At 41.6% G+C, this 26,218-nt stretch overlaps 1 protein-coding gene across 4 annotated transcripts in view; it reads right to left on the reverse strand.

Moving 5' to 3' along the window:
* LOC105015878 (chloride channel protein 2) overlaps nucleotides 1–26,218 on the reverse strand; it is a 155,889-nt gene that overhangs the window by 34,730 nt on the left and 94,941 nt on the right. For all 4 annotated transcript variants that reach the window (XM_010879382.4, XM_034292781.1, XM_034292780.1 and 1 more), the window contains 7 exons: nucleotides 18,977–19,078; nucleotides 18,351–18,435; nucleotides 15,971–16,126; nucleotides 12,017–12,086; nucleotides 10,537–10,647; nucleotides 9,188–9,401; nucleotides 2,605–2,741 (listed from right to left, as the gene is read on the reverse strand). In XM_010879382.4, the coding sequence (XP_010877684.1) occupies nucleotides 2,605–2,741; nucleotides 9,188–9,401; nucleotides 10,537–10,647; nucleotides 12,017–12,086; nucleotides 15,971–16,126; nucleotides 18,351–18,435; nucleotides 18,977–19,078 (875 nt within the window). The remainder of the gene's footprint in view (nucleotides 1–2,604; nucleotides 2,742–9,187; nucleotides 9,402–10,536; nucleotides 10,648–12,016; nucleotides 12,087–15,970; nucleotides 16,127–18,350; nucleotides 18,436–18,976; nucleotides 19,079–26,218) is intronic.

The raw sequence follows: 26,218 nt of genomic DNA on the forward strand, positions 1-26,218 counted from the left end.
GTTTGTAGATAACTGGCTTTCTTTTTGGGACTCTCCCAGAAACAGGGCCAGGCCTGATCTGCTGAGGAGCGACTGACTCCATCCTAGCTGGAGTCATGCTCTTCTTTTATCTAGGAACATTTACAGGAGTCTCAGTCCTATAGCCTTAACATGAGAGAGGGTGCAGGTCAGGCTGCAGGCTGTTAGCCAGCCTGCTAGCATAGTGGAGTCTGTCAATAGCATAGCCAGAGTAGTTTGTACAGCTTTACCTATTGCCACTGTGACTCGTTCCAGGCTGAGAAAAGTTAAACAAGGTAGTGCTAACAAAAACAACCTTATGATAAAGCCTTCCTCCACCTCAGTCACAAATAAAAAAAAAATGACTGTATCACTTCGCATCTAAAAATGGGATTCCTAAATGTTAGATCCCTTGCTTCAAAGGCATTTGCAGTAAATTAATTAATCTCTGATTATAAACTAGATGTTATTGGTTTATGTGAAATGTGGCTAAAGCCTAATTAATTCACTGCCTTAAATGAGGCCTCTCCTCCTGGTTATACTAGTGATCATATCCCTCGTGCATCCCGAAAAGGAGGGGGTGTTACTTATATTTATGACAGTAAATATAAATTTACTCTCAAACATATCACTGATTTTCATTCTTTTGAAGTTTTACTCATGAAAGTTAACCAGGCCGATAAATCGTTTTACATAGCTACTATTTATAGGCCCCCCGGGCCATACACAATGTTCCTCAATGAGTTTCCAGAATTCTTGTCTAACGTTGTAGTCATGGCAGATAGTATTCAAATTTTTGGCAATTTCAATATTCATATGGAAAAATCTCGATGATTTTAAGGTTTTACTGTTAACCTATAAATCAATACATGGACTAGCTCCTACTTACCTTGCTGAAATTATGCAGCCATACATACCTGCACTTAACCTACGATCGCAAGATGCAGGCCTTTTAATTGTACCTAGAATTTCTAAACAAACAGCTGGCGGCAGGGCCTTTTCTCAGAGCACTACTGTGGAATGATCTGCCAATTAAGGTTAGAAATGCAAACTCAGTGCAAGTTTTCAAGTGTCTACTAAAAACGAATCTCTACAGCACTGTTTATAATTAGGTGTAGCCTGGCCCGGGGGCGTGAAGGTGACCAGTAGGCTTGATACTGTCCACCCTTGCTGTCTTGCCAGGTGGGCTCTCGTCGCCACTGGGATGCCCTCCCTCCAATGCCTTTCGGGGGAAGAATCACTGGCTTGTTGTTGACACTCTGTTGCGCACTTGTGCAATTGGGCTGTACGCTGCTGGCAATACTTGGCCCTCATTCAGGGGCGTTGCGGTTGGTGGGTGTCCCTTTGGTTGATGCCTGGCAATGTGGGTGGATTGATTTCCTGCCTGTTGGGCCCTGTCCGGGGCCTCCCCCGGGTAGGGCCACAGTGTCGCCGGACCCCCCCGTCTCAGTTCCAAGGTGTTACGCTGCTATATTATTTTGCTGGGGGATATGAGGAATGCACTTCTAACTTTTCTCAGTTTCCTCCAGTTTTACATTTTAGGAGGAGATGAGGTCCTGGTCCACACCTGTGGATTACCTGGTTTGGGGGGTCCGTTGCTGTCCCTGTCCTTGTCCACCTGGTCATACTTCTGAACTAGTCTAAAATCAAAGACTCTGGATTTAGCCCAAAGAAATTTATTAATTATTCCAATTGGACTCTTAATATCTCACCCAGCACAGCCAGAAGAGGACTGGTCACCCCTCTCAGCCTGGGTCCTCTCTAGGTTTCTTCCTAAAATTCGGCCTTCTTAGGGAGTTTTTCCTAGCCACTGAAATTCAACACTACTGTTTGCTCCTTGGGGTTTAAGGCCGGGTGTCTCTGCAAAGCACTTTGTGACAACTGCTGTTGTAAAAAGGGTTTTATAAATACATTTGATTGATTGATTGATAAATCCATTCAGGGTCTGCTCTTGTTTGGACTCCTCCTCCGACGAGTAGGCTGCGCCTACCGACCAGCCAGGACAGCCTGTAAGTTAGCCCCTCACTGTATACTGTCAAAGCACTTCAGAGGGTGATTAAAATAGCAGAGAGCATCAAAAGGTCTGACCTGCCATCCCTGCAAGATCTCTACACAGAGAGGTGTAGGAGGAGGAGCGAACGGATCATTACAGATCCCAGCCACCCATGCCACGGACTGTTTACCAAGCTGCCCTCAGGCAGAAGGTACAGGAGTATTCAGTCCAAAACAAACAGGCTACAGGACAGCTTCTTTCCACAGGCTGTAAGGCTGCTCAACTCAGGAACCCCTCTTCCCTTCCGTCCATATTCCATGCACATCTCTAACTTTATATCATGCACACCTGTCACTTTTACATTGCATTACGGTCGTATTGTTGTGTAGTTATTATTATTGATGTGTTTTTTGTATAGTGTTATTACCGATTGGTTGTTTTATCTTTTTTTTATGATAATTACTGTTCCTTTTTAACTTTTAACTGCACTGTCAGGAGTAGGAAGAAAAAAAAAAGCATTTCATTGCCGTAACTTGTTATTGCAAATTACAAATAAACCTTCTGAACGTTTTGAACTCATATCACGTGAGTGTGTGACTGGGGGTTTGTCTCACCACTGGACTCAAGCAGGGCTAGCGTCTTCAAGTGGTGTCCAGCCAGCAGAACATCATGCAGGTCTCTGTAGCAGCAGTTGAGGGTGATATACGTCACGTCCCTGATCATGATATCCTCCACACGAATATTGTACTTCCTGAAGGACCACAGAAGAGAGGGAGGAACAGGGGAGGTGTGGAAGAAATAAGTAAGATTATACAGTTGAACATGCAGTGATGAACATTACAATATGTCCATGCCGTATCAGTCTCTACCTCCTAGTCACTCCTGAACGATGATCATTACAGAGGTGATGTGGCACATGGACGCTAGTCACACTGTGTTGGAAGGGACTTTGTGTCAGAGAGAGCATATTAGTGGTTCTTCCCTTCTGTCCTGGCTGGCCAGCTTCCTCTGACTGAACCCAACAACTAGAAACAGTCAGGTGTCCTTCCTGCCGGGTGGCAGCACTTGTATCTGTTAATGTGCCAGGCCCAGCCAAACACCAAGAGAACTGTAGGTTTATTGTGTTTGCCATGGCCCTGCACACATGATTCACACTGTTTTAGCTGGACGGTGAGTTGATTATTTGAATCATCAGTGAGGGTCAAAACATAAAGCAAACCACCCTGGGTACCCAGGAACAGCAATGAGGACCAAAAACCCTGTACCCCACCCATGCAACATTTGAAAACCCAAAACCCTGCACCCCACCCATGTAACATCTGAATACCCACACCCTGTACCCTGCCTATGTAACAGTTTGAAAACCCAAACCCTGTACCCCGCCCATGTAACATTTGAAAACCCAAACCCTGTACCCCGCCCATGTAACATCTGAATACCCACACCCTGTACCCTGCCTATGTAACAGTTTGAAAACCCAAACCCTGTACCCCACCCATGCAACATTTGAAAACCCAAAACCCTGTACCCCACCCATGTAACATCTGAAAACCCACATTCTGTACCCTGCCAAGTAACATTTGAAAACCCAAACCCTGTACCCCGCCCATGTAACATTTGAAAACCCAAACCCTGTACCCCGCCCATGTAACATCTGAAAACCCAAACCCTGTACCCCACCCATGTAACATCTGAAAACCCAAACCCTGTACCCCGCCTATGTAACATCTGCAAACCCAAACCCTGTACCCCGCCCATGTAACATCTGAAAACCCAAACCCTGTACCCCGCCTATGTAACATCTGAAAACCCAAACCCTGTACCCCGCCCATGTAACATCTGAAAACCCAAACCCTGTACCCCGCCTATGTAACATCTGAAAACCCAAACCCTGTACCCCGCCTATGTAACATTTGAAAACCCGATAGCCAGCATGATGTTTACATGCATTTGCTCCCGAGCACCTAACATATATACATCCACTCGGAAATGGTATACCACTCAAAAGCCGGAGATGGATTTCCCAAAATAAGGTGGAGAGGGAGAGCAGGAATGAGTGAGATGAGGAGAATCATGGCTAAACGTGACAGTGTGTGTGTGTGTTTTTTCACCCCACACAGGTGTCATATGTATTGCAGTATTCTTATGTTTGAGTATGCGTTTGTGTGGGGTTAGGATAAATTAACACGAGTGTGAAGAATGCGAACAGCTTGGGTGCCACACGACCTGCGTTTATGTCCTCTTTGTTCTCCTCAACTCCCTCACTCAGCTCACACACAAGCACCCTGAGACACTCACCCAGAGCTAGCAAACAAGTCCACACTGAGACACTCACCCAGAGCTAGCAAACAAGTCCACACTGAGACACTCAAAATGGTGAAATCATTGCATAGTGGGTGAGGTGAGACCGCAAGACAGGGAGAGTGGGAGATAGAGGGAGAAAATAGGAAGAGGTGTCTCCGGCATCAACACAAAACTATGCCTGTATGTGATTGAGTAACATGGCTCAACAATCTATATGTAAATTAGAAATTGTGTAACAGCTTAATGAAAAACCAAACAACCTGCACAGAGCTCAAATGACACAGTGTAATGACAGTGTGTAAAGTGTACATACACACACACACACACACACACACACACACAGCAGGAGAGCAAAGACAAGGCACTGTTAGACACATAGGAAGCAAGAGAAAATAAAAGAGACATGGAGGGATGAGAACTAAAGATGTCCAACAGAGAAGCAAGGGTCAGTAGGAGAAGCACTGCTTTACTTTCAATAAGTAGTTTAACAACTAATATCTGCAAACACCTGCTCCCTGATAACATTGCAAAACCTAGGAAGATGTCCAGCACAACAGATACATGCAATTTGTTGACACCACAACAGAGCAGAGCTTGGATGGTCTGTTAGGCAACAAATCTCCTAATTCCTCTGCTCATTTTTTGCGTCATTACAGTGGATCTGTTTTCACAGTAACTGGTCAAAGTGCTCTCATATTTTGTTGCATCAAAATGTCAAGAATTTGAAACATGAACATGGTCAACCCACTCTCTTGATAGATGGCCCTGGCACATTCATTGTCATGGTTTGCTAGGTTTGTCACATGAGAGCGTGACGCCTGTGTTCTTAACCTGAGACGTCGCAACCATCCCAGAAAATATTTTTTTCTTATTCCGTTTACGTAATTAATATACATGTAATGACGTGCTTTGACGTGCTATTCAGACCTATGGAACGTACGTTAGCCTATCATGTAGTATGAACTGATGTTCCATGCGGTATGCAGCCCAGCACGTTGCTAACCAACCAGCTCCACCGGCAACGTTACTCACTGTGTTTTTCCTGGCATTATCAGTAATTTGTCTATACAAGACGTATTGATGCTCATTGATATTCGGCAGTGTTTTGTCCTCTTCCCTGCTATCTACGATGGTGCTGGCTTTCGGTTTGCTCGTGTCGCACAGGGTGGGACGTGGGAACAGATATCTCGGTCTGGCTGATGCCAGCTGTCAGTCTGGAGCTGAATATACTGACTGTCTCCCTGATTTCAAGATATCTCTGTGGCTTCCCGTCTCACAACCTGGACATGATGTGTCTGGGCGTATTCTTCCACATCTATATTTAACTGTTGTTTGTCACCTTGTAGTTGTCTCCACCCCCATATATACAAGAATATAGTACAGAACATCATCTCTAAGTAGTTCTTAGTCCAGCGTCCAACTTGAAGTTCTGCCATGGCTCTATTTGGCATTGGTGCGACAATGCTGGTTTACTGGTTGTCCTTTTGTGTGTATTTTCTAGGGAAGGGAAGGGAAAAGCATACCAAAGTAATTGCAACTTGATGGGTTTAAACTAGCCTATTAAGAGAGACAAGGTCCTCAGTAAATATTGTTCCTCTAATTTTAGTTTCTTTGAAGAGCCTGAAGATTGACTCACGCAGCTAAGGTGGGTCAAGCCTATCACTCTACTTTTTCTACCAGCATGAGAAGCAATTCTGACACAAAAGGGAATTCCCCTCCAGCACAAAACTACTGTTGATAGGGAAGTTAGCAAAGTGATTGTAGTAGGCCTGATCCACTCAACCGTGATTGCTCTAATTAATATCTCAGGTCCAAACTTTGATACTCCCATTCTAGCTTTGATAACAGATATCTATCAGCCTGGTCATCGTCTGAGATTTCCTGAACACACACATTAAAAACACTTATCTTTGAAATGCGGAGGGTCTTTAACCCTACAGGTACAACATTTTCCTTTCACTCTCAGGTCAATGTTTACACCCAAATGCCTTTTCTACTCCTGTCATGGAAAGAATCAATATGTGGTCATCTTGGGAAATTTCCCACATGCTTTCTCCCTGAGATTCAAGGACATTTGGCCGAATAAGAGAGGCAATCTGAGGGGCCGCATCACAGCAGTCTGAGGGTTAAATCGGTAACTAGGTAACACCTCTTCTCCTTAAGATATTAATGACAGATCTGATTAGTCGGATTAATTCCTGTAGACATATAAAGTGGACCCCAGACCTACACATCTGCAGAACTTTCTGGAGTTAATAATTCCACTTCAAACCGAGAGGATTCTGATTTCCTCTGCGAAAATGTATAAGACATTTGGTGACATTCTTTCACCCTATTGAAAAAACTAGGTTTTTTCATGGGTGAGCAAACTAGTCCCAATGGGATCAGACCAACTGAACAGGGTGTGTGATCATCAGAGATCACACAGTAGAAACAATAAATGTAAGCCAGTTATTGGCTGAATCAAGGGAAACCTTTGGGATTCTACTAGGTTACCTTGCTGCCATTATTCCTGAAGTAATTCAGAACTACAGTTGTTGAACCTCTGAGGTTATCTCATCTCATCTCATCTACTAGCAACAAGCCCCACCCACTTGATGAGTTGCATTTTTTGTTTCCATTGTGTTTTTGTTTATGTTACAAACCAGAGAAACGCTTGATAATAGTCAATCACATCCCATGGCCGAAACGTGCTCAGTAGAATACTTGGTCTGTCAGTGGCACCTACAGTACAAGTCAGAAGCTTGGACACACTTTCTCACTCACTTGAATGACTCTTACAAAAGAAAAAAATATAATAATCTGGTCAGTTTTTGCGTGAATGAAATATATAAATACAACCCCATTTCCAAAAAAGTTGGGAAGCAGCATAAAATGCTAATAAAATCAGAATGCCATGATGTGAAAACCATGTATCCCTATATGTAATTGAAATGAGTAGAAAGACAACATACCAAATGTTGAAACTGAGAAATGCTATTGTTTTTGGAAAAAAACATGCAATTTTTTTATTTCATGCCATCAACACGCTAAAACAAGTTGGGACAGGGGCATGTTTACCACTGTGTTGCATCACCTTGTATTTGGCCAATATTCTGTAAGCATTTGGGAACTGAGGAGACCAACTGCTGTAGTTTTAAAAGTGAAATGGATTCCCATTCTTGAATGATTTAGGATTTCATTCAAAGTAGGCATGTATTTTTCAAGAAATAATAAAATGTCTCAGTTCCAACATTTCATATGTTGTCTACATAATATTTTCTATTGAATATAGGGTTTAGATTATTTGCACATAATTGCATTCTGTTTTAATTTACATTTTACGCTGCGTCCTAACTTTTTTGGAAACGGGTTTGTAAATGCTGTTTAAATTGTTACAGATTAGATTAGATACATTGAAAACAACTTACAAAACTCAACACTACATTAACACTGACATAATGTCTGATATTGTAAACAATGTGAAGTATGTATAGAAACATGTTTTTCAATTGGGTGGGTGTCCTTCTCGTGATACATGTGAATTACACACCCAGCAAAGTGAGAAATCTGTTGTTTTGTACTTGAGCAAGCCAGTTAATACGAATTGCTCTTGTAAGTCACTCTGGATAAGAATGTCTTCTAAATTATATAATTGTAAATAGCATTATATTCATGTACGCAAATAAAGCCAGTGTATATGCAAATGAGGAACATTAAAGTAAAAAAGTATAAACTATACTAAGAAAATGTATGAGTATAATTACAATTAAAAAAAAGTTATTTTACAATAAATGTAATTACTGAATTAACAACGACATGCCTGCACACTGTAATGTAATTCAGAAAATATCTGATGTATTTCAAAATGGTTTTATTATCCACTGTCCAACTGTTGCTGTAACTATATACCTTATTTAACTTGTTTATTTAACTTGTTCCCCCTTTCAACAATGTCTGTGACCTAGAAGCATCCCCATGGTTGGTGTCCTGGGTACCTCCACACCAGGTTAGGTCCCTCAAGGCTTGTCACATTGAATGGTGGACGCCATTAACCTGTCTTAGACAGCTGCTTCTTTGGATCAGGGATGCTCAGATGGATAAGTATTGTTGCATTGGCCATTACAGTAACACTTATGCCTGCAAACAGTTCCATCTGAAAATGAAACCTATGACTCACTATGCAACCAATTATTTTGCATGCAATCTATTCAAAAGGAAAGAATGACCAGGTCACGTCTGTGGTGAAATTGACTTCATAAAAGCAATGAGGTTGCTATCATATAGGGCCAAACCACATTTATCGGAGACTGTATCCACAGTACAGCATTACTTCTTGTCTATATTTACTTAAAGTAGCAGGACGATTTGGAGGTCCACACAACTACCTCATGGTTTCTGTAGGGGCTTGGGGGTGTCTGCAATACTGGAGTTTCATTTGTCCCATATATAGGTTGTCAAAAGAAAAAGAACAAGATCATTAACATTTCACCGGTCCGAAGATTTTTATGACTGAAATGAGTCACTGCCTTCCTCTCCTTGCAGGAGGAAATCGGCAGCCAGGCATGCTTGAATGGCCTGATTGCAGGCACACAAACTATTCTAAATGGACTACAGCCTCACCCCACCGGCCAGCTTGACTTGTCTCCATCCAAATTATATGTTTTATTGGCTACTTCTCAGGAAAGAGTTTCTTAAAAGTATAACCTCACGCATAATATCAGAGAATGTAAATTTCCTTGAGTTCTGACTGTCCTCTGCTGAACTCTAGAAGGAACAGGGCACATAGACAGATAGAATGGGAGAGGAATGAACAGATGAGGTAGAAGAGTTACGACATTCACTCAGTTGTCCCGAGCTAAGCAAATGGAAACAATAAAGAAGAGACAACGTTAGTAATGTGTTCCTACGTACTCATGATGTCCCCAGCCCAGCTCAGGGAGGTAGGGTAGTTTCTTGATCCTGATGATGGAGTCATATAACGAGGGCTGAAGGGACTGGGCCACAGCATTGGCCAGTATCACAGCTATCATCACTGGCAAAATGTGGCTGATCTGACCGGTTAACTCAAAAACAATGACCGCCGTTGACACTGTGTGAGTGACCGCTCCAGACAGGGCTGCTGCACCTAGGAACACAGAAGAGGAAGAGAGGGAAGAAGAGAGATGAAGGGAGGGGGGGGGGAGAAAAGAGGGTATAGAATGGGGAAAGGAGAGAAGAGAGGACAGAGGAGAGAAGTGAATCAAGGGGAGAAATGAGAGGATCGAGGGGAGATGAGGGTAGAATGATGAGGAGAGTTGAGAGGAGACAGAGAAAGAGAAGTGGTGAGAAAAGATCAGGAGAAAAGCAGGGAGATAAGATGGGAGACGACAGTAAGAGAGCAAAGATGAGAGGAGAATATATGGGAGATGAAGAGAGAGGGGAGATGAGAATATATGGGAGATGAGGAGAGAGGGGAGGGCAGATGAATAGAGAAGAAAGGGGAGATGAGAGGAAACAGGGCGGATGAGAGGAGTGAATTGGTACAGGGAAGGGTTAGGGTTACCATACAATGGTGCTGCCAAACAAGTAAAAGCAATATCAGTGCAATCTTATTTTATGTCACCTCATCTCTATAGAGACATAATAATAGTGGATTACTGAAGAGACAAGGGTAGAGGGTAGAATGGGATTGGCTGGAGTGAGGGGGGAGGGTAGGATTACGTTATACCTCACAAAGACAAAACAATTTGAATTTTAAAACTTCAATCTTTTTGAACCGTTAATGATGAGAGAAAAAAAGATGAGTGGAGAGAGTGGGCGAAGGGCAGATAGAGAGGAGACTTGATTATTCCTAACTTCATTAGGCAGGGGATGATAGAGAGAACAAGAGGGAAGGAAAAACTGAAAAATATAGCCACGATGAGATGAAAGAGTGCTCATCAGAGAGCACCGTGTTAGAGGTGAGTCAACAAGCTCAGCACTCACCAGGCACAAATCCAGATGTCATCAACCCCAACAATAAACAATAATAGCATAACCAGTCCAACCGTCAACCAGAATGCACTGCAATGACACATCAATAACTGACAGCTTCCCAAACGCCTCAACTAAAGCTCATTATGTTGTTTTTGACAGAAACGGTTTTGTAACTGTCTCTTGCAGTGCCTTATCGCATCTGACTTTGTACTCCCTAATTGTTACAACCATGGCATCTAGTCCTGAATAGGTATAGTTCATCTCACCTAGATGCACTGTTTGCATGTGTTTCTACATGAACTCACCCACAACGGCGTAGCCTCCTGGTACTATGGGATAGATGGTGCCATCACTGTGAATGCCATCAGGGAACCAGGCTGCCATGCTCTCTCCAACAAGACGGCCAAATGCTGCACCTAGAACACACAAAGTAATTGTGGCAATGCCATTCTGGTCTAGCATATCATGTCCACAGAATAATGTTATTTTCAAACAGTTCATGCTCTTATTTAAAAAACTATTTTTCAAAACTCTAAAAATAAACAACCCTAAACAAGCCACAGTTGTGGGAAACATCTTTTTTGCTCTTTTTTTTTTTTTACATATTTAAATTGGAAATTTGAGCTAAATTCAAACCACATTAATTAATAAATGTAACCCAATTTAACAATAACAAATCACACAAATATTTTCAACTTTGAACTTGAATCAGGTGCATTGAAACAGTTGCAAATGATTAGAAAATCATTAGTGTAACTTGGGAGGGTGCAGTTTATAATAATGATTATAAACTTGGTGGGGTTTGGTCTTAACTATATGGGTGTGTGGTAACATCATGCCAAGATGACAATCAAGAGGTTGTCCCAACAAATTCGATCCAAGAGCTGACTGAAAGATACTCTAAGAACCCATGGGTAACATCAAAAGATCTTTAGGTTTCTCTTGCTACAATCAATGTTAAAGTGCACGACTCAACTGTCAGAAAGAGGCTGCACAAACCTGACCTACCTGGGAGTTTAGGAAGTAAGAAGCCTTTGCTTTAAAAAAAAAAAAAGTGTGTTCTGGAAAGATGAGTCAAAGATGGAGTTATTTGGCCGTAGTATCAGATGCCATTTTTGGCTAAAACAAAACAATGCCCTTGAAAGAAAATAACCGCATAACAACCGTAAAGCAAAGAGGCGGTGGCATAATGGTTTGGGGCTGCTTTGCTGCCTCAGGGCAGAAAAGCAACCATGAATTCAACAATGTACCAAAGAAATCTTGAGTAGAATGTTGAACCGTGTATCTGAACTGAACATGGATCGTAAAACAGGATAATGACCCAAAACAAACAAACAGCATGCCTTAAAAAGAACAAATCTAGGGTTATGGAATGGCCGAGTCAAAGCCCAAATCTCAATCTAACCTAAAAACTATAGGGGGACATGCAGTGGGCGGTGCTTGCATGGAAGCCATTGAACATGACACAGTTGAAGCAGCACTGTAAAAAAAAAAAATAATTATGTCCCCCAGAGTATGTAACAGGCCGATAGACAGTTACAAGAAGTTATTTCAGCCAAAGTAAGGGACACTATCTACTGAAGCTATTTTTTCTGCATAATGAAATTGCAATTCTGTAGATTTTTTATGATTAAGTGATTGTAAAATATAATCTTTCAGTTTCATTTCTTAAGGTTCCAAATTACCTGCCGATAAAAGTGAAATTCTTAAGCCTAAAAAAACCTAACCTTAACTCCAAACTAATCCATGAATGCATATATATGCGTGCACACACTCTGCTCTTACCGATGACAAACACAGGCATGAAGGCTCCACAGGGCACAGGAATGGTGGTGGCCAGGGCAGACATCCAGAACTGAGACCGACACACAGACGGAGACAGTCACAGAGGGAACCATGTGGCATTTCAATTAGTCAACAGAACAACAAGGTGCCTGGATTATTCGTAGTTTATTATATATTTATTATGTATGACTCCATTGCAATAGCCTCATTAATTTCAAGCTGCAAACTGTACTACACAGGCTCTGATTGGGGTGAAGTAGAACTGTCACACAGTGCCTTCATTTGCAGAAAACCCTGAAATTAAGCCAGGGAAATTGGCCACCAACAATGGGAGAGCACGTTAAAGTAGATGAGAGAAAAAAGAAAATGTCACACGCCTGAACACACATAAATACGGCTCAAAAAAGACAATATTTTTGGGTTCATTAAATGGAAATCTGTGAGAATCCTGAAAAGTTATGAGGAACATTTTGAAAAGTATTTCACTAAACTTATTTTAATCGCCTCGAAAGGACCGTTTGAAAAAAGTTTATTTAATTAACAAACAAAATAATAAATACATTCTTTAAGGAATTTATATTGGTTCCCCCAGTGTCAAGAACAGCAAAAAGATCCTCCTGGAACCTTTTCCTTTGAGCAACCAGCAACACATAACCCTTTCCCACAGCCACACAGATACAAAAGTCCCCGATAAAACGCACCAGACACACAGCCCCCAATGGATTCAGTGGGTGTGAAGAGGACGGAAGTGTAACATGGTCATTTCCTAAAACTCTCTACAAATATCTGCCTGGTCTAGAGGTTTAAATAGACCTCTTAATTACACTCATCTCTTTCTCTCTTCCTCCATTTCCCTCCCTCTTTACCCTTCCCCATACACCCCCCATCTCAGTAGCTGTAATTAAGCACAGCTGCCAGTGTGTAATATATCTCCGTCAGCAACTCACACACCCTATGCTGCTTTCACGCCTCACAAACGCACACAAACACACACCTGGGAATGTCACAGGGGATTACTACGTCACAAACCCACGTTTGAACAACATTCGTCACAGCACACACCCGAGTCATGGAACAGGTACACACCAGGAGACACTGGCGGGTAACGGCGCGTAGCCGAAAAGAAGAGCCGTCAAACTAACATCTGTTCCTCATCCAAACTGTTCGGGTGTCAACAGTTGGACTGAACTCCAATCAAACGTCTCCGAAAGGTGCTCAATGAAAACGGCCAGGCGGGCCAAGCAAAACTCAATAAGGGAGAGGGTGTTAAGGGTTCCAGAAACTCATAACGGGGGTTTAAGGTTATTACCGAGGTTTGCACTCAGCTGGCATCCAGAAAACTGTTTGTGTGTGTATGGGTATAAGAGAGATTGAGTACAAAATAGATTTCATGATGTGCATTGGATCCTATTGCTTCTGAGGGAAAGTATTGAACACATCAGAGGAGAGTCGTGCAACGCAAACAAACATACCTTCCCGGACTTCTCCAATGACATTAGTCTTATCTAACCTAATAGTCTAATCTAACGTAATAGTCTTGTCTAACATAGTAGTTTAATCTAACAGTAACACAGCCCTTTCATATTGTTACATTTACATCCTCTAGCAGAAGCTTCTGTCCAGACTAAGGGTTGTGATATTTTTTTAATGCTTTTTTTTTTTACTGGCGCCTCTTGGGAATGAAACCCACGTTCAAGACTCTGTCGTTCAAGACTCTTGGTTGTCTTCTGTCGCCACACTACTCACGTTCACCATGTCTCTCACTCCTTTCCTCTACCTGGTCTCTAATGAGAAGACAGGAGCCCTGGCTTGGTTCGTGTTGACTGCTGTGTTCAATATAAAATCATTATTTCGACGTAGTCAACTCAGCCGCTCCAGTAATTAGTCCCTTCTGCCTTATAAACACACACAATAAAAGAACCCACGTGACAGGCAGACAGTGTTGGCAGCGCTCACAGACAATGCTTCCACTTGAACGCCGGTCGCAAGGACAGCAGCTATTTCCATGGTGACGGACTTTGGTGACGTTGACTTCCTGCCCCGGATCCTGACGTTATTGCCAAAGAGTTGTCTTTCTAACTCACACAGATATTAGCAGACAGCTATTATAGCTTCATTACTACTGTTTCATCAGAGCATCATCTACTATACCAAAGCAAAGACGTCCACACACACACACACAGGACTGGAGAAGGAGAGGAGAATCAGAGGGAAACCGATATATGGAATAAAATAAACAACAACTGACAAGTAGATAGTTAAGCAGAGGGAGGGTCACTGAAGTTCTACACGACTCCAGGACAAGTGAGCATGAAGAAAAGATAATTGCGAAACACTCTCACCCCAGTTAAACGATTCTCCGCCAGACAGAGGGCAGTTCTGGTCGATAATGACCAAAAGATCCTGCCACCTAAGCAGTTTCTTTCCCTCAGTAAACGTCCATCTGTCCCACAGAGACTATAGACACTGTAAAGACTAGAGGACAGCCTATCGCCAAGCCCTCTCTAGTCCTACAAGGACTCCTATTCCCTCCCCAATTACTAGCCTACCAATACCCTACAGAATACTGGGGATTAGGCACGCACGCATGCGCACACGCACACATGCAGTTCTCTCATTGCAGTGTACTTGCAAAAAACTGCTACAGTATAGTGATCAATGCACACAAGAGCAATGGGTAATTTAAAATGGGAGTCAAAGAGAACCATTTTCATAACATATTTACACACACACACACACACACACACACATAACATGAAACTTGTCATTCTTGTTCTGAGAAATGAAGGCCATCCCATGCAAGAATAAATGAATATCTCAGACTGAATGAATAAAAAGAAAAGATTAAGATGGCCAAAAGAACACAAACCCTAGACAGATTGGGGAAAAAGGCCAGCTTCACCAGTTGAGGACCTGTGAGGTGTCTGCACTAAGGTATTTGTCATCTTGCTCAGTTGTGCACTGGATCCTCCCACTCCTCTTTATATTCTGGTTAGAGACAGTTTGCCCTGTTCTGTGAAGCAATTAATCGCATGAAATAGCCTTCATTACTCAGAACAAGAATAAACTGATGAGAACTGATGAGCCATTTTGAGCCTGTAATTGAACCCACCATTGCTGATGCTTCAGATACTCAACTAGTCTAAAAAAGGCCAGTTTTATTGCTTCTTTAATCTGCACAAAAGTTTTCAGGTGTGATAACATAATTGTAAATGGGTTTTGTAATGATCACATAGCCTTCTAAAATGAAAAACCTGGATTAGCACACAACGTGGCATTACAGCAGACCAGACTCACATTAAATAACCAAATGTGTGCACACGCACTCACACACACACACATTCCCAAACACATAGTTCAAGTATTTTCTCTCAGTCTCAGGCTTACCCTCATTTCTCATTCTCTTCCTACCTTCTCTGTCTCTCCTTACTCCTTTATTTCCTCCCCACCTTCTATCTTTCTCTCCTGCAGGTCCTTGTTCAGGGACTGTATTACACACCTGGTTAACTCGATAAACACCGCCCAAGGCCTCTCACCCTCTCACACACACACAGACAGACACACACACACACACACACAGACAGACAGACACACAAACACAGACACAGTGAAAGCAGCTAGAAAACAAGATTTAAAACAGCAGCTCTATGAGTCTTTGAAAAGAGGACATTTCATTGGAGCTACTGGAGGTAGTAACCTAGACTTATAAAAATTCCATAAAAACTAACCAAAGTAACAAGATGCAACAACTGCCTTCATATAAAAGTTGACTGAATTGAAACGAGTCTCAGTACTACTGAAGAGCCTCAATTGTATTGCCTTGCATTCACGTCCACTAACAGGAAAAACATTTAGAATCTTGTCATATTACTTTCACCTTTAATGGAAAGAAATGATCTAAGGAGGGAGTAACAGAATTGCCAAAAAAAAGTTTCAAGTTGATGACGTGCCCACCTTCATGACGATGAAGACAACAAGGGTGACAAAGACGTTGACTTGGGGGTTTTTCCAGGCCTGAGAGTTGTCTGTGTAATCAAACTCCTTGGCTATTCCTTGCTTGGTCCATGTCTGGTTGTCAAAAAACGTCACCAAGGACTCCTTCTGTGTCAGCTGATTGGGAGAAATGGGAAGATACATTATCAGACACAGACGGAGCGCTAGGTTGGCAGGAGTTAATGGTTTGACAATATAAAAAAAAATGAGGTGAGGTGATGTGAGGCTGGAGGAGAGTGTCCTCAGTGTGTGGTGGTGTGAGGCTGGAGGAGGTGTGTCCTCAGTGTGAGGAGGTGTGAGGCTGGAGGGGGGGTGTCGTCAGTGTGAGGACGTGTGAGGCTGGAGGAATGTGTGTCGTCAGTGTGAGATGGTGTGGGGCTGGAGGAGATGCATCCTCAGTGTGAGGTGGTGTGAGGCTGGAGGAGATGTGTCCTCAGTGTGAGGTGGTGTGAGGCTGGAGGAGATGCGTCCTCAGTGTGAGGTGGTGTGAGGCTGGAGGAGATGCGTCCTCAGTGTGAGGTGGTGTGAGGCTGGAGGAGATGCGTCCTCAGTGTGAGGTGGTGTGAGGCTGGAGGAGGTGCGTCCTCAATGTGAGGTGTTGTGAGGCTGGAGGAGGTGTGTCCTCAGTGTGAGGTGGTGTGAGGCTGGAGGAGGTGCGTCCTCAGTGTGAGGTGGTGTGAGGCTGGAGGAGGAGCGTCCTCAGTGTGATGTGGTGTGAGGCTGGAGGAGGTGTGTCCTCAGTGTGAGGTGGTGTGAGGCTGGAGGAGGTGTGTCCTCAGTGTGTGGTGATGTGGTGTGGTGTAGAGTGGGTGTGTGAAGCAAGACTTCAGGGGGCAGAGCTGATATTGAAGAATCAACAGCTTATTGTGTCAGAAATACAGTCTTGATTCACATCTCATTACAGACAGAGAGAGGAGAGGATTTGAGACAGGAAGGGAGGGAGATTGGAAAAGAAAAAAGAGAGAGAGGCAGAGACAGAGACAGATAAAAGAGAGAGAAGAGAGGAAGAGAGTGGAAGAGAAAGGAGAGGGGGAAGAAAGACATGGAGAAAGAAAGTGACTGTGCCTGTAAAATGTATTGTGTGCGTGTTTGTTAGGCCTGAAGAACCGCTGCATAGTTATCTGGTAATATTTCTAAGAGGGCAGAAGAGTGAAACAAAGATCATTTCTTTGGTCAAAATTCTAGTTAATAACCACAAAAATCGGCCTCAAAGGTTCAGTTGTGACAAATATCAGATATTGTTTTGCCCTGGGTCACCATGCATGAGGAAGAATTTATATCTCATGAGGCAACCTTCAAGGATCGATTTCATACTTGAATGGGGGCAGGGTGCTAAAACCTTGAACTTAATGAAATAAAATACAATTATATTTGCTACTTGCCAAAGTTATTCTGTTTTTAGAAATTTCAAGGGGGAATTAAAAAAAAGAATGAATAGGGGCCCTATCGCAAGTAGTGTTCTGTGTTTAAACCCGTGAAATTAGATCATTGGTAAAATATGTAGAGTTTTCACACATAAAAAATTACAGGATGCTTATTTCGATATATCTTTTTCCAAGATGCATCAGAAACACAGATAAATAGGACCAAAACATTTTTAACAACTCCAAATCAATTTCATTTCCATGGCGTGAAACAAAACTCAGTGCATTAAAAAATTCCTGATTTTACTCACTCATTGCCTTTTTGTACTATCAAGATACCTGTTGGAAAGTCTTAACTGTGTAGGGCATAAATATCTCTTATTTTGATTCAAGTTAGCTTTTTAAGCACCTTGAAATATGCAATTAAAATAACTATTGATTTATTGCTAAACCCTCTCTTGGGACGACAGGTAGCCTAGCTTTTACAACCTGATGTCAGTAACCTAAAAAAGTTGCAGGTCCAAATCCCAGAATGGCAATTTTAATGTGCCCTTTTAATGTGCAATTTTGCCCCAATTGTTTTTGAAAGTCATGTGAATAGGAACACCTCAAATGAAGCACCATGGTGACACATACATCCCTCTACTCCAGACTCTTCAGAATTTTTTCCCCAGGTCAGGTCAATTAATCAACAGACATTTAGAACAACAGGTTTACTTCTGTGTTCTACCTTCCCATTCCCAGATGCTTCTGCTAAAAGATCTCACTACCCAGGGTGTGGCCAGGGAAAACAAACCTGGTTTGGGTGTGGCCAAGGAAAACTAACCTGGTTTGTGTGCGGCCAGGGAAAACTAACCTGATTTGGGTGTGGTCAGGGGGAACTAACCTGATTTGGGTGTGGTCAGGGGGAACTAACCTGATTTGAGTGTGGTCAGGGGGAACTAACCAGGTTTGGTTCAGATCAGGAGGGAACTAACCTTGCCTGCCATGAATTGTCCAAAGCCAGGGGGAAAGGTTAACGTTGACACCAGCAAAGTGACCAGAGCTGGATAGAGCAGTCGCCTGAGAGAAGGGGAGGGAGGGCGGGAAAGAGAGGAATAGTTTATTTTACAAAACCAACCTCTCCCCAACCACTTCCATGGCTGAGTGATTTTAAGAACATTACATCCATTTATAAGTCTGAAGATCTTTAATTTATCAGTCTGGTACAAACATGAGTAAACACCATTCATTAATCGAGACTTTTTAAAATTAACTTAATTTATCTCTGCTGAAGGGGAGATCTGCATCAATGAAGCTAACTTTGAGATTGTGTGTGTGTGTCTGTGTGTGTGTATGTACATATAGCTCTGGAAAAAATTAAGAGACCACTGAAACTTTTTCTTTCCTTTTAAAAAAAAAGTAGAAAAGGAAGGTTTTGGGTGAGGAACAGAAGGGTTACAATTAAGAGACCACTGCAAATTGAATGCAATTGAATTTTTTTGAAAAGGAAAGAAAAAGGAGCAGTGGTCTTTTCATTTTTTCCAGAGCTGTATATGCTGTATATAAAGTATATAAAACCCAGTATATGCCTTCAGATGATGTTGATGACATGATCTCTTACTTCTTCATGAGGAACTTGTTGATGGTCTTCTGTTTCCTGATGAACTGAACAATAAGTCTGTTCAGGTAGACAAACAAGGCCCCAGCAAAACCACTGGCAATACTATGGAGTGAAAAGGAGGAGGCGAGAGGGAGAGCGAGGGGGCAAAAAGTAGGAAGGAGGGAAAGAGATAAAAAGGACAAAGAGGCAGAGAAAGGTTTACATGCAGTAAGCTTATTTTTTTAGAATATTCCCAGGATCTATCCGCTGTTAAAGCTGTAGTGGTAGAGACTCAGAAGCCCTCTAAAATGAACTTACTAAATATTCTCTAAACCAACAGCAAATTACATGAATGTTCATAAATTAATTTTGCCAGTGAAAAGTGTGAAATACTCCTACTGTATATTAATGAATAGATGAAGACAGAGGATAATTTGTACACTTGTCCAGGAAGTGTTGAAACGTGTGTACTGTCAGTGTTGGTGAAAGTCTGAACCATTCATCTACGAGGAGAGTTATCTAAATGTAGCGTGACTAAGGGCTACACAAACAACTCTTACTCTCTCACTCTCAGTCTCTTCTATTCTCTCTCATTCTCTTCTCCCTCTCACTCACCCTCATTCAATTTTTATCAAAATGCTTTTTTGGCATTGGAAACACTTGTCCAAATGGTAAAAATGTGTTAATAGTTAAGAGCAGATGCGTTGCTTGTATCACAATACATTCGGGGCTTTTCCACCCCACCCCCCAAAAGAAAATGTTAATGAACATGCTAGCTGACAAAACCTATGCATTGTCAATCAGACATAACCTCTTTAGCTGCACTTATTATATTGCTCTTAGAATCATGATTCAATGAATGATTGTATATCCATAGCCGCCAGAATCAGATGGCAACACTGACCAGCCCTGTAACCGGTGCGCTGTCTCTCACGGCCACAAAACGTGCACGTTCCCAATAGTGCGAAGTAGATCGGCTGCTTGAATGACACAAAGAGAATCCAAAACATTTGCGTTTCTGAATCAGTGATCTCAAATCATTTTTTGAGGGTTTTAATGTATGATCGGAAATTGCAGATGAATAGATCAGGGGCTGTTATATATATTTTGGCTAAAAACAAAATCATATTTTGAGATCCGGGGCTATTAATAAAATATCGTGCAGGTCTAATTCCACACTGTGCTCTTTCGCCTAACAGATAAGAGAGTTATCAATGTTTGATATACAGTGGCTGTCAAAAGCATTCACCCCAAGACTTTTCTAGATTTTATTGTTTTACAAAATGAAATCCCAATCGATTTAATTAGGAGTTCTTAATGTAAATGCAAAAAATTAAATCAACATATTGCCCTAAATTAAATGAAATAAAGAAAGAATATAAGAAAAAAATAAAAAAATAATTGTGATTGCATAAGTATTCACCTCCGTTAGTCAGTACCTGGTAGAGGCACCTTTAGCACCAATTACAGCCGTGAGTCTATTTGGATAAGTCTCTGCCAGATTTGCACATCTGGAGATAATGTTTGCCCATTTTTCATATAAAAATGACAGAAGCTCTATCAAGGAACTTTGGTGAATTCAACTTTCAAATCTTTCCACATATTCTCAATTGGATTAATGTACAGTCTTTAACTGGGACACTCCAGGACTTTGAGGTTTTTGTATGTAAACTACTCCAGTGTGTCTTGTCCTAAATCTTGTCCTAAGTCTTGCTGTTCGTGGTAGTATTTGCTGTGTTCAATTGCTACCAGGCTAGTAGGGGGGTGTTTTGGTCCTTCTTTGGCTGCTTTCAATTGGTTGTTTTCAATTCATATCCTTAAGCGGCAACTTGAAGCTGCTTTTTGTCTAGCGACTGTTTTTGAATTCAACTAAGACTCTCGCCAAACAAAGGCAGTTCTGCCAAATCGTTCCTCTGACTCATTCAGTAGAGTTATTCGAGGAAGGTAAGAGTGGAGCAATATCAGAAAGGAGTTTCTCAAAATTGCAAAGAGTTTGAAGTTATCATCATCTACAGTGCATAATATCATCCAAAGATTCAGAGAATCTGGAACAATCTCTGTGCGTAAGGGTCAAGGCCGGAAAACCATACTGGATGCCCGTGATCTTCGGGCCTTCAGACGGCACTGCATCACATACAGGAATGATACTGTAATGGAAATCACAACATGGGCTCAGGAATACTTCCAGAAAACATTGTCGGTGAACACAATCCACCGTGCCATTCGCCGTTGCCGGCTAAAACTCTATAGGTCAAAAAAGAAGCCGTATCAAAACAGGATCCAAGGATCATTTAAAATGGACTGTGGCAAAGTGGAAAAGTGTTCTGTGGTCAGACAAATCAAAATTTGAAGTTCATTTTGGAAAACTGGGACGCCATGTCATCCGGACTAAAGAGGACAAGGACAACAACCCAAGTTGTTATCAGCGCTCAGTTCAGAAGCCTGCATCTCTGATGGTATGGGGTTGCATGAGTGCGTTTGGTATGGGCAGCATACACATCTGGTTATATCCAAGTTTTAGAACAACATTTGCTCCCATCCAGATGTCATCTCTTTCAGGGAAGACCTTGCATTTTCCAACATGACAATGCCAGACCACATACTGCATCAATTACAATGTCATGGCTGCATAGAAGAAGGATCCGGGTACTGAAATGGCCAGCCTGCAGTCCACATCTTTCACCCATAGAAAACATTTGGCGCATCATAAAGAGGAAGGTGCGACAAAGAAGACCTAAGACAGGTGAGCAACTAGAAGCCTGTATTAGACAAGATTGGGACAACATTCCTATTCATAAACTTGAGCAACTTGTCTCCTCAGTCCCCAGACATTTGCAGTCTGTTATAAAAAGAAGAGGGGATGCCACACAGTGGTAAACATGGCCTTGTCCCAACTTTTTTGAGATGTGTTGATGCCATGAAATTTTAAATCAACTTATTTTTCCCTTGAAGTGATACATTTTCTCAGTTTAAACATTTTATGTCATCTATGTTCTATTCTGAATAAAATATTGAAATTTGAAACTTCCACATCATTGCATTCTGATTTTATTCACAATTGTACTGTGTCCCAACTTTTTTGGAATCGGGTTTGTACAAAAATGTGTTCCTTAGGAACATACCTCACAAGGCTTAATCGTTGATTAAGTTACCAGAAATATATATATTTTTATAATAAATTCCTCAAAGATATTTGTTAAAGAACCACAAAGATGGAGAAGTGTTTGAGTCTTGGCTGAACAGAAGAAGGAAAGAAAATGTTGAGGTGTTGGTGGGACTAAAGGCAGAACTGGATACGTTAATGCAGAAACTTGATAAGTTAACCAAGAGACTGAAAAGTTGAAAAAGGAAACGTTCAAAGCAGGAAAAATATCTAAAGACACTCAAAGCCCATTCAAAAATAAACCAGGACTGTGTCAGTACTGGGGAATCCCTGGCCATTGGAAAGAACCAAAAGTGTCAAGGCGGTCACACGGTTGGAACACGAGACATTCTAACCACATGCCGAGCAGCGGCATGCAAATATCTCCCATGTATGGGATCCAGGAATCAAGGATGGAGGATGTTCTGACGGCAAAAGGAACTGAACATAAGCTTTCATAATCATTGATTGACCTTGTGTTAACATAAGGTTGAACATAAAGTTGAAAAAACTAATGTTTACAATAGACAGCCAGGGCAACATCAGATCTTTTTTGGTTGAAGTGATAATAAAAAATCAGTAAAGAGCTAATAACAGTTTCACACAACAGCTCTAAAACAGGAAGCTATAGAAAATTCTAATCTAATTTAAAACAGACACAATGGCATGGTTGTGAACTGCTGGAAGCTGTTGAAGGTCTATCCTTCCTGACAATCTAGTCAGCCAGCCTTTCCCCAGCGGGAAACCAATAATTTAGTTAGGTATGCGCAAAAATCACAAGAGTTTCTGAGAGCTGTTTAGCTAAATGAAAAACATTTGCTAATGCGTTATTTGATTTATAATCTCATAACTTGTTGAACACAGGATAAAACTTTTCTGGTTGTTGTATGTTTTTGTTTGTAATACATTACGTCAACTTTGGTTTAATACAGTAAGTCAACACATTACTGAATGGATATTAGATCCACACCAGCTAGCAAAGCCTATTTAATTTTAATATACATCCTGGAATTAACTGTTATAATATAATAACAGCAAGATGGCTCCGGCCCATTCATATGATGTTATTATGTATTCGCTCATGTCCTTTTCCACTGACTAATGAACAGAATGCAGGGGGATGTATCAGTTATTATATAATTATTATATTGTTTTATTTGAGTGATAACATTTTTGATAAACAATTACATTTTAATTTGAGTAGAATTGATCTCACCACTATGTTGTGCCTCTGACAAGACAAGCCAATTTTATTCTACTGCCAGGTGTTAACGAACATAAATACAACATTGGTTATCAACAAAGCACATCCTGGATGCAAAACAACACTTGACGTCAACTTTTATGATGACAAATCACATCACTGACAGGAAACTGGGTGTGAGTAAAACAGCATGTTTGAGAAGGATCACCACAACAATAGACGGTCTCTGTTCTCCCTCATGCTGACCACTCAAACGGCAGAAGACGTCAGGGCCAGAAGACTCAGATCCACACTCACATTGCAGATGAGCTATGGACAGCGAGATGAGAGAAGCAGAGACGACCAAGGAAGTGGCTTCGCTTAACAGATTTCTGTTCACAGGCTCATAGTCATCCAACAGATCAATTCAGTGTGTTTCACACATACTACAGGACAGAGAACCATTTGGATTGGGTCACTGGAAAGGTCACACGGTCCATACCACAGTGGGAAACATCGCTGGTGTCAATCTACTGAGTAAAATTGAAGTGCTGGAAATCTTTCACTATTCAGATACACACTCTCACCAACATTTGTTAAGACCTGATAGCTTGTCAGGCTCATAGAACTTGACATCACTGATGCAAGACAAAAAAGACGGAAGAAACTAATAACAGGACGACTGATTGGAATATAGCTTCATTCCTAACAATAAATAAATAAATAGTTTTCCTCATATGTATGGAGATTCATACCTCACAAGGCTGGTAGAGGACTACATATGATGAATTCTACTCAACATTGGTCATGTTTTATTGCGTAGGCACTTCATTGCCATAATACCAAAGATTACCCTGATATCCTTAATAGTGCCATATTCATTTTTAAAGGTAGAAACAGTCACTATCACACTCATTGGAGTGGAGTGTTGTGTTACATTCAGGATATATTGAGTCGTTTGGATGAAACTGATGCATGACTCATCACTTGGACATAGGGGAACTGTTTGATGGTTCAAAGGGTTTATTGTGGGAATGAATAATGTTTTTCATTAATATGTCATGTTGGGTCTGTTTCTACTGGACACAGTCATACAAATAGTAGCCTGTCTGAGACTTAATGTGAACGTAAAAGCAAGTTCTTCCCTGACTTCCGGTTTTATGATTTTGTTCATGGATCAAGTTTATGGATCAAGCATATGGACTGAATCTGTTGTCCTGTATAATAAACATTTGCAGTTGGTGTTGTACACAGCATTTCTCTTTCCCCTCCTTGTGCCCTTGTCATTTCTACAGTCACACCCAATCCCATGGCCAGGACCTTTCTGATTTGTGTTCCCAGTCCTCTCAACCCATGTGGAATACCTGCTAACAGTGTTTTGAACTGTCAATCCGGTGTCAACAAGGCCAAATGCATCTCAGCTTATGCTGGCCTCCAAGGCTCTTGACTTCCTGTCCCTTACAGAAACATGGTTTTCCTAAGGAAATACCGCTATTCCGCCTGCATCTGACTGTTTTCCCATAGTCCTGGAGTTTCTGATCCCAACAGTGACTACTTGTTTCTTCAGTAATTTTGAGATTCTCTCTCCTCCCTGTTGCTCACTGACACATTTCTGATGTTGAATTCCAAGGTCAGTTTGACCTTTTCATTCAAACTTGACATTGTTGTTATCCTTCGTACATGCACTCTAGGTGACGTCCTCAATGAGCTTGAGATGCCTGATCAGTTCATTACTAGATGATGGCTCACCACTTATATTATTGGGACAACCTTCCAACATCTTACTTTCAGTGATTTCTTTCCATTTCTTTTTTTCCACTGCTTTCCCATTTTGACCTCACTCATTCATTGTCAACTCCTGCCCATAAAGCAGGCAATGCACTCAATCTAATCTTTACTCGATACTGTATGACAACTAACCTCACCACTACAGCGCTGACTCATCGTCTGACCCCTTCTTTGTCTCATTCGCTCTTTCTCTGTCCCCTCTTAAAGAAACCCACACTTGACTCTGCTGATTTCAATAACTACAGGCCAATATCCCTCATATCTTTAATTTTCAAGACACTTGAACACAATGTCTCCATCCAACTCTATTCTTATCTCTCTCAAAACAATCCCCTTGACCCTAACCAGTCAGAATTCAAAACAGGCCACTTGGTAGAGACTGCTCTCCTTTGTGTAGCAGAAGGTCTTCGTGCTGCCCAAGCTAACTCTCTCTCATCTGTTCTCATCCACCTTGATCTATCTGCTGCCTTTGGCACTGAACTACAGCAACCTACTATCCACCCTCTCTGATTTGGCCATCTCAAGCAGGGCACACTCTTCAACATTTTTAAGTCGGCTTTATTAAAAGTACTGCAGCAAAGTTATCTCACTGTAATATGGTTGCTAGCTGGTATATACATTGAAGGGCACAGATCATATTTCTAAAAGAACCCCCAAATGGTCAATATAAACATTTCACATTCCTGAGGTTGGCAGGGGTGACCTACAGAGAGAGAACATATACACAGATGTATCTGTTGTTCTCATTATCTAGGAACATTTAACTTCCAATTAAACGTGGGCTTGTGTATACTGTGTTGTGCATTCTGGATTGCAATGTCTGTAAAGTCGAGGTACAACCGGAGGTTTCTTTGAGATCGAGTCTGTAACATCTTGAAACAAGAGACTATCAAATGCTGCAATAAATAATTGAATAACTCTCTCCCTTGACGACTGGGTACGCAATCATTATTTAATCTGGGGATTTCTTACACCAGTCGGCCTCTTGGTGGCCTCCCTGACTAGTGCCCATCTCCATTGTATACTTATATTTTGAGGATGGGCTGTTACAAACTGATTCACAGTATATTCTATCAATTTCTTAAAAATGGACATTACACTGCTCGGGCATATATTTAATGCCTAGGAAATGCTCTTGTATCCTAAACTT

This window comes from Esox lucius, chromosome 1, assembly GCF_011004845.1.
Source record: "Esox lucius isolate fEsoLuc1 chromosome 1, fEsoLuc1.pri, whole genome shotgun sequence".
In the NCBI taxonomy this organism is placed as follows: domain Eukaryota; kingdom Metazoa; phylum Chordata; class Actinopteri; order Esociformes; family Esocidae; genus Esox; species Esox lucius.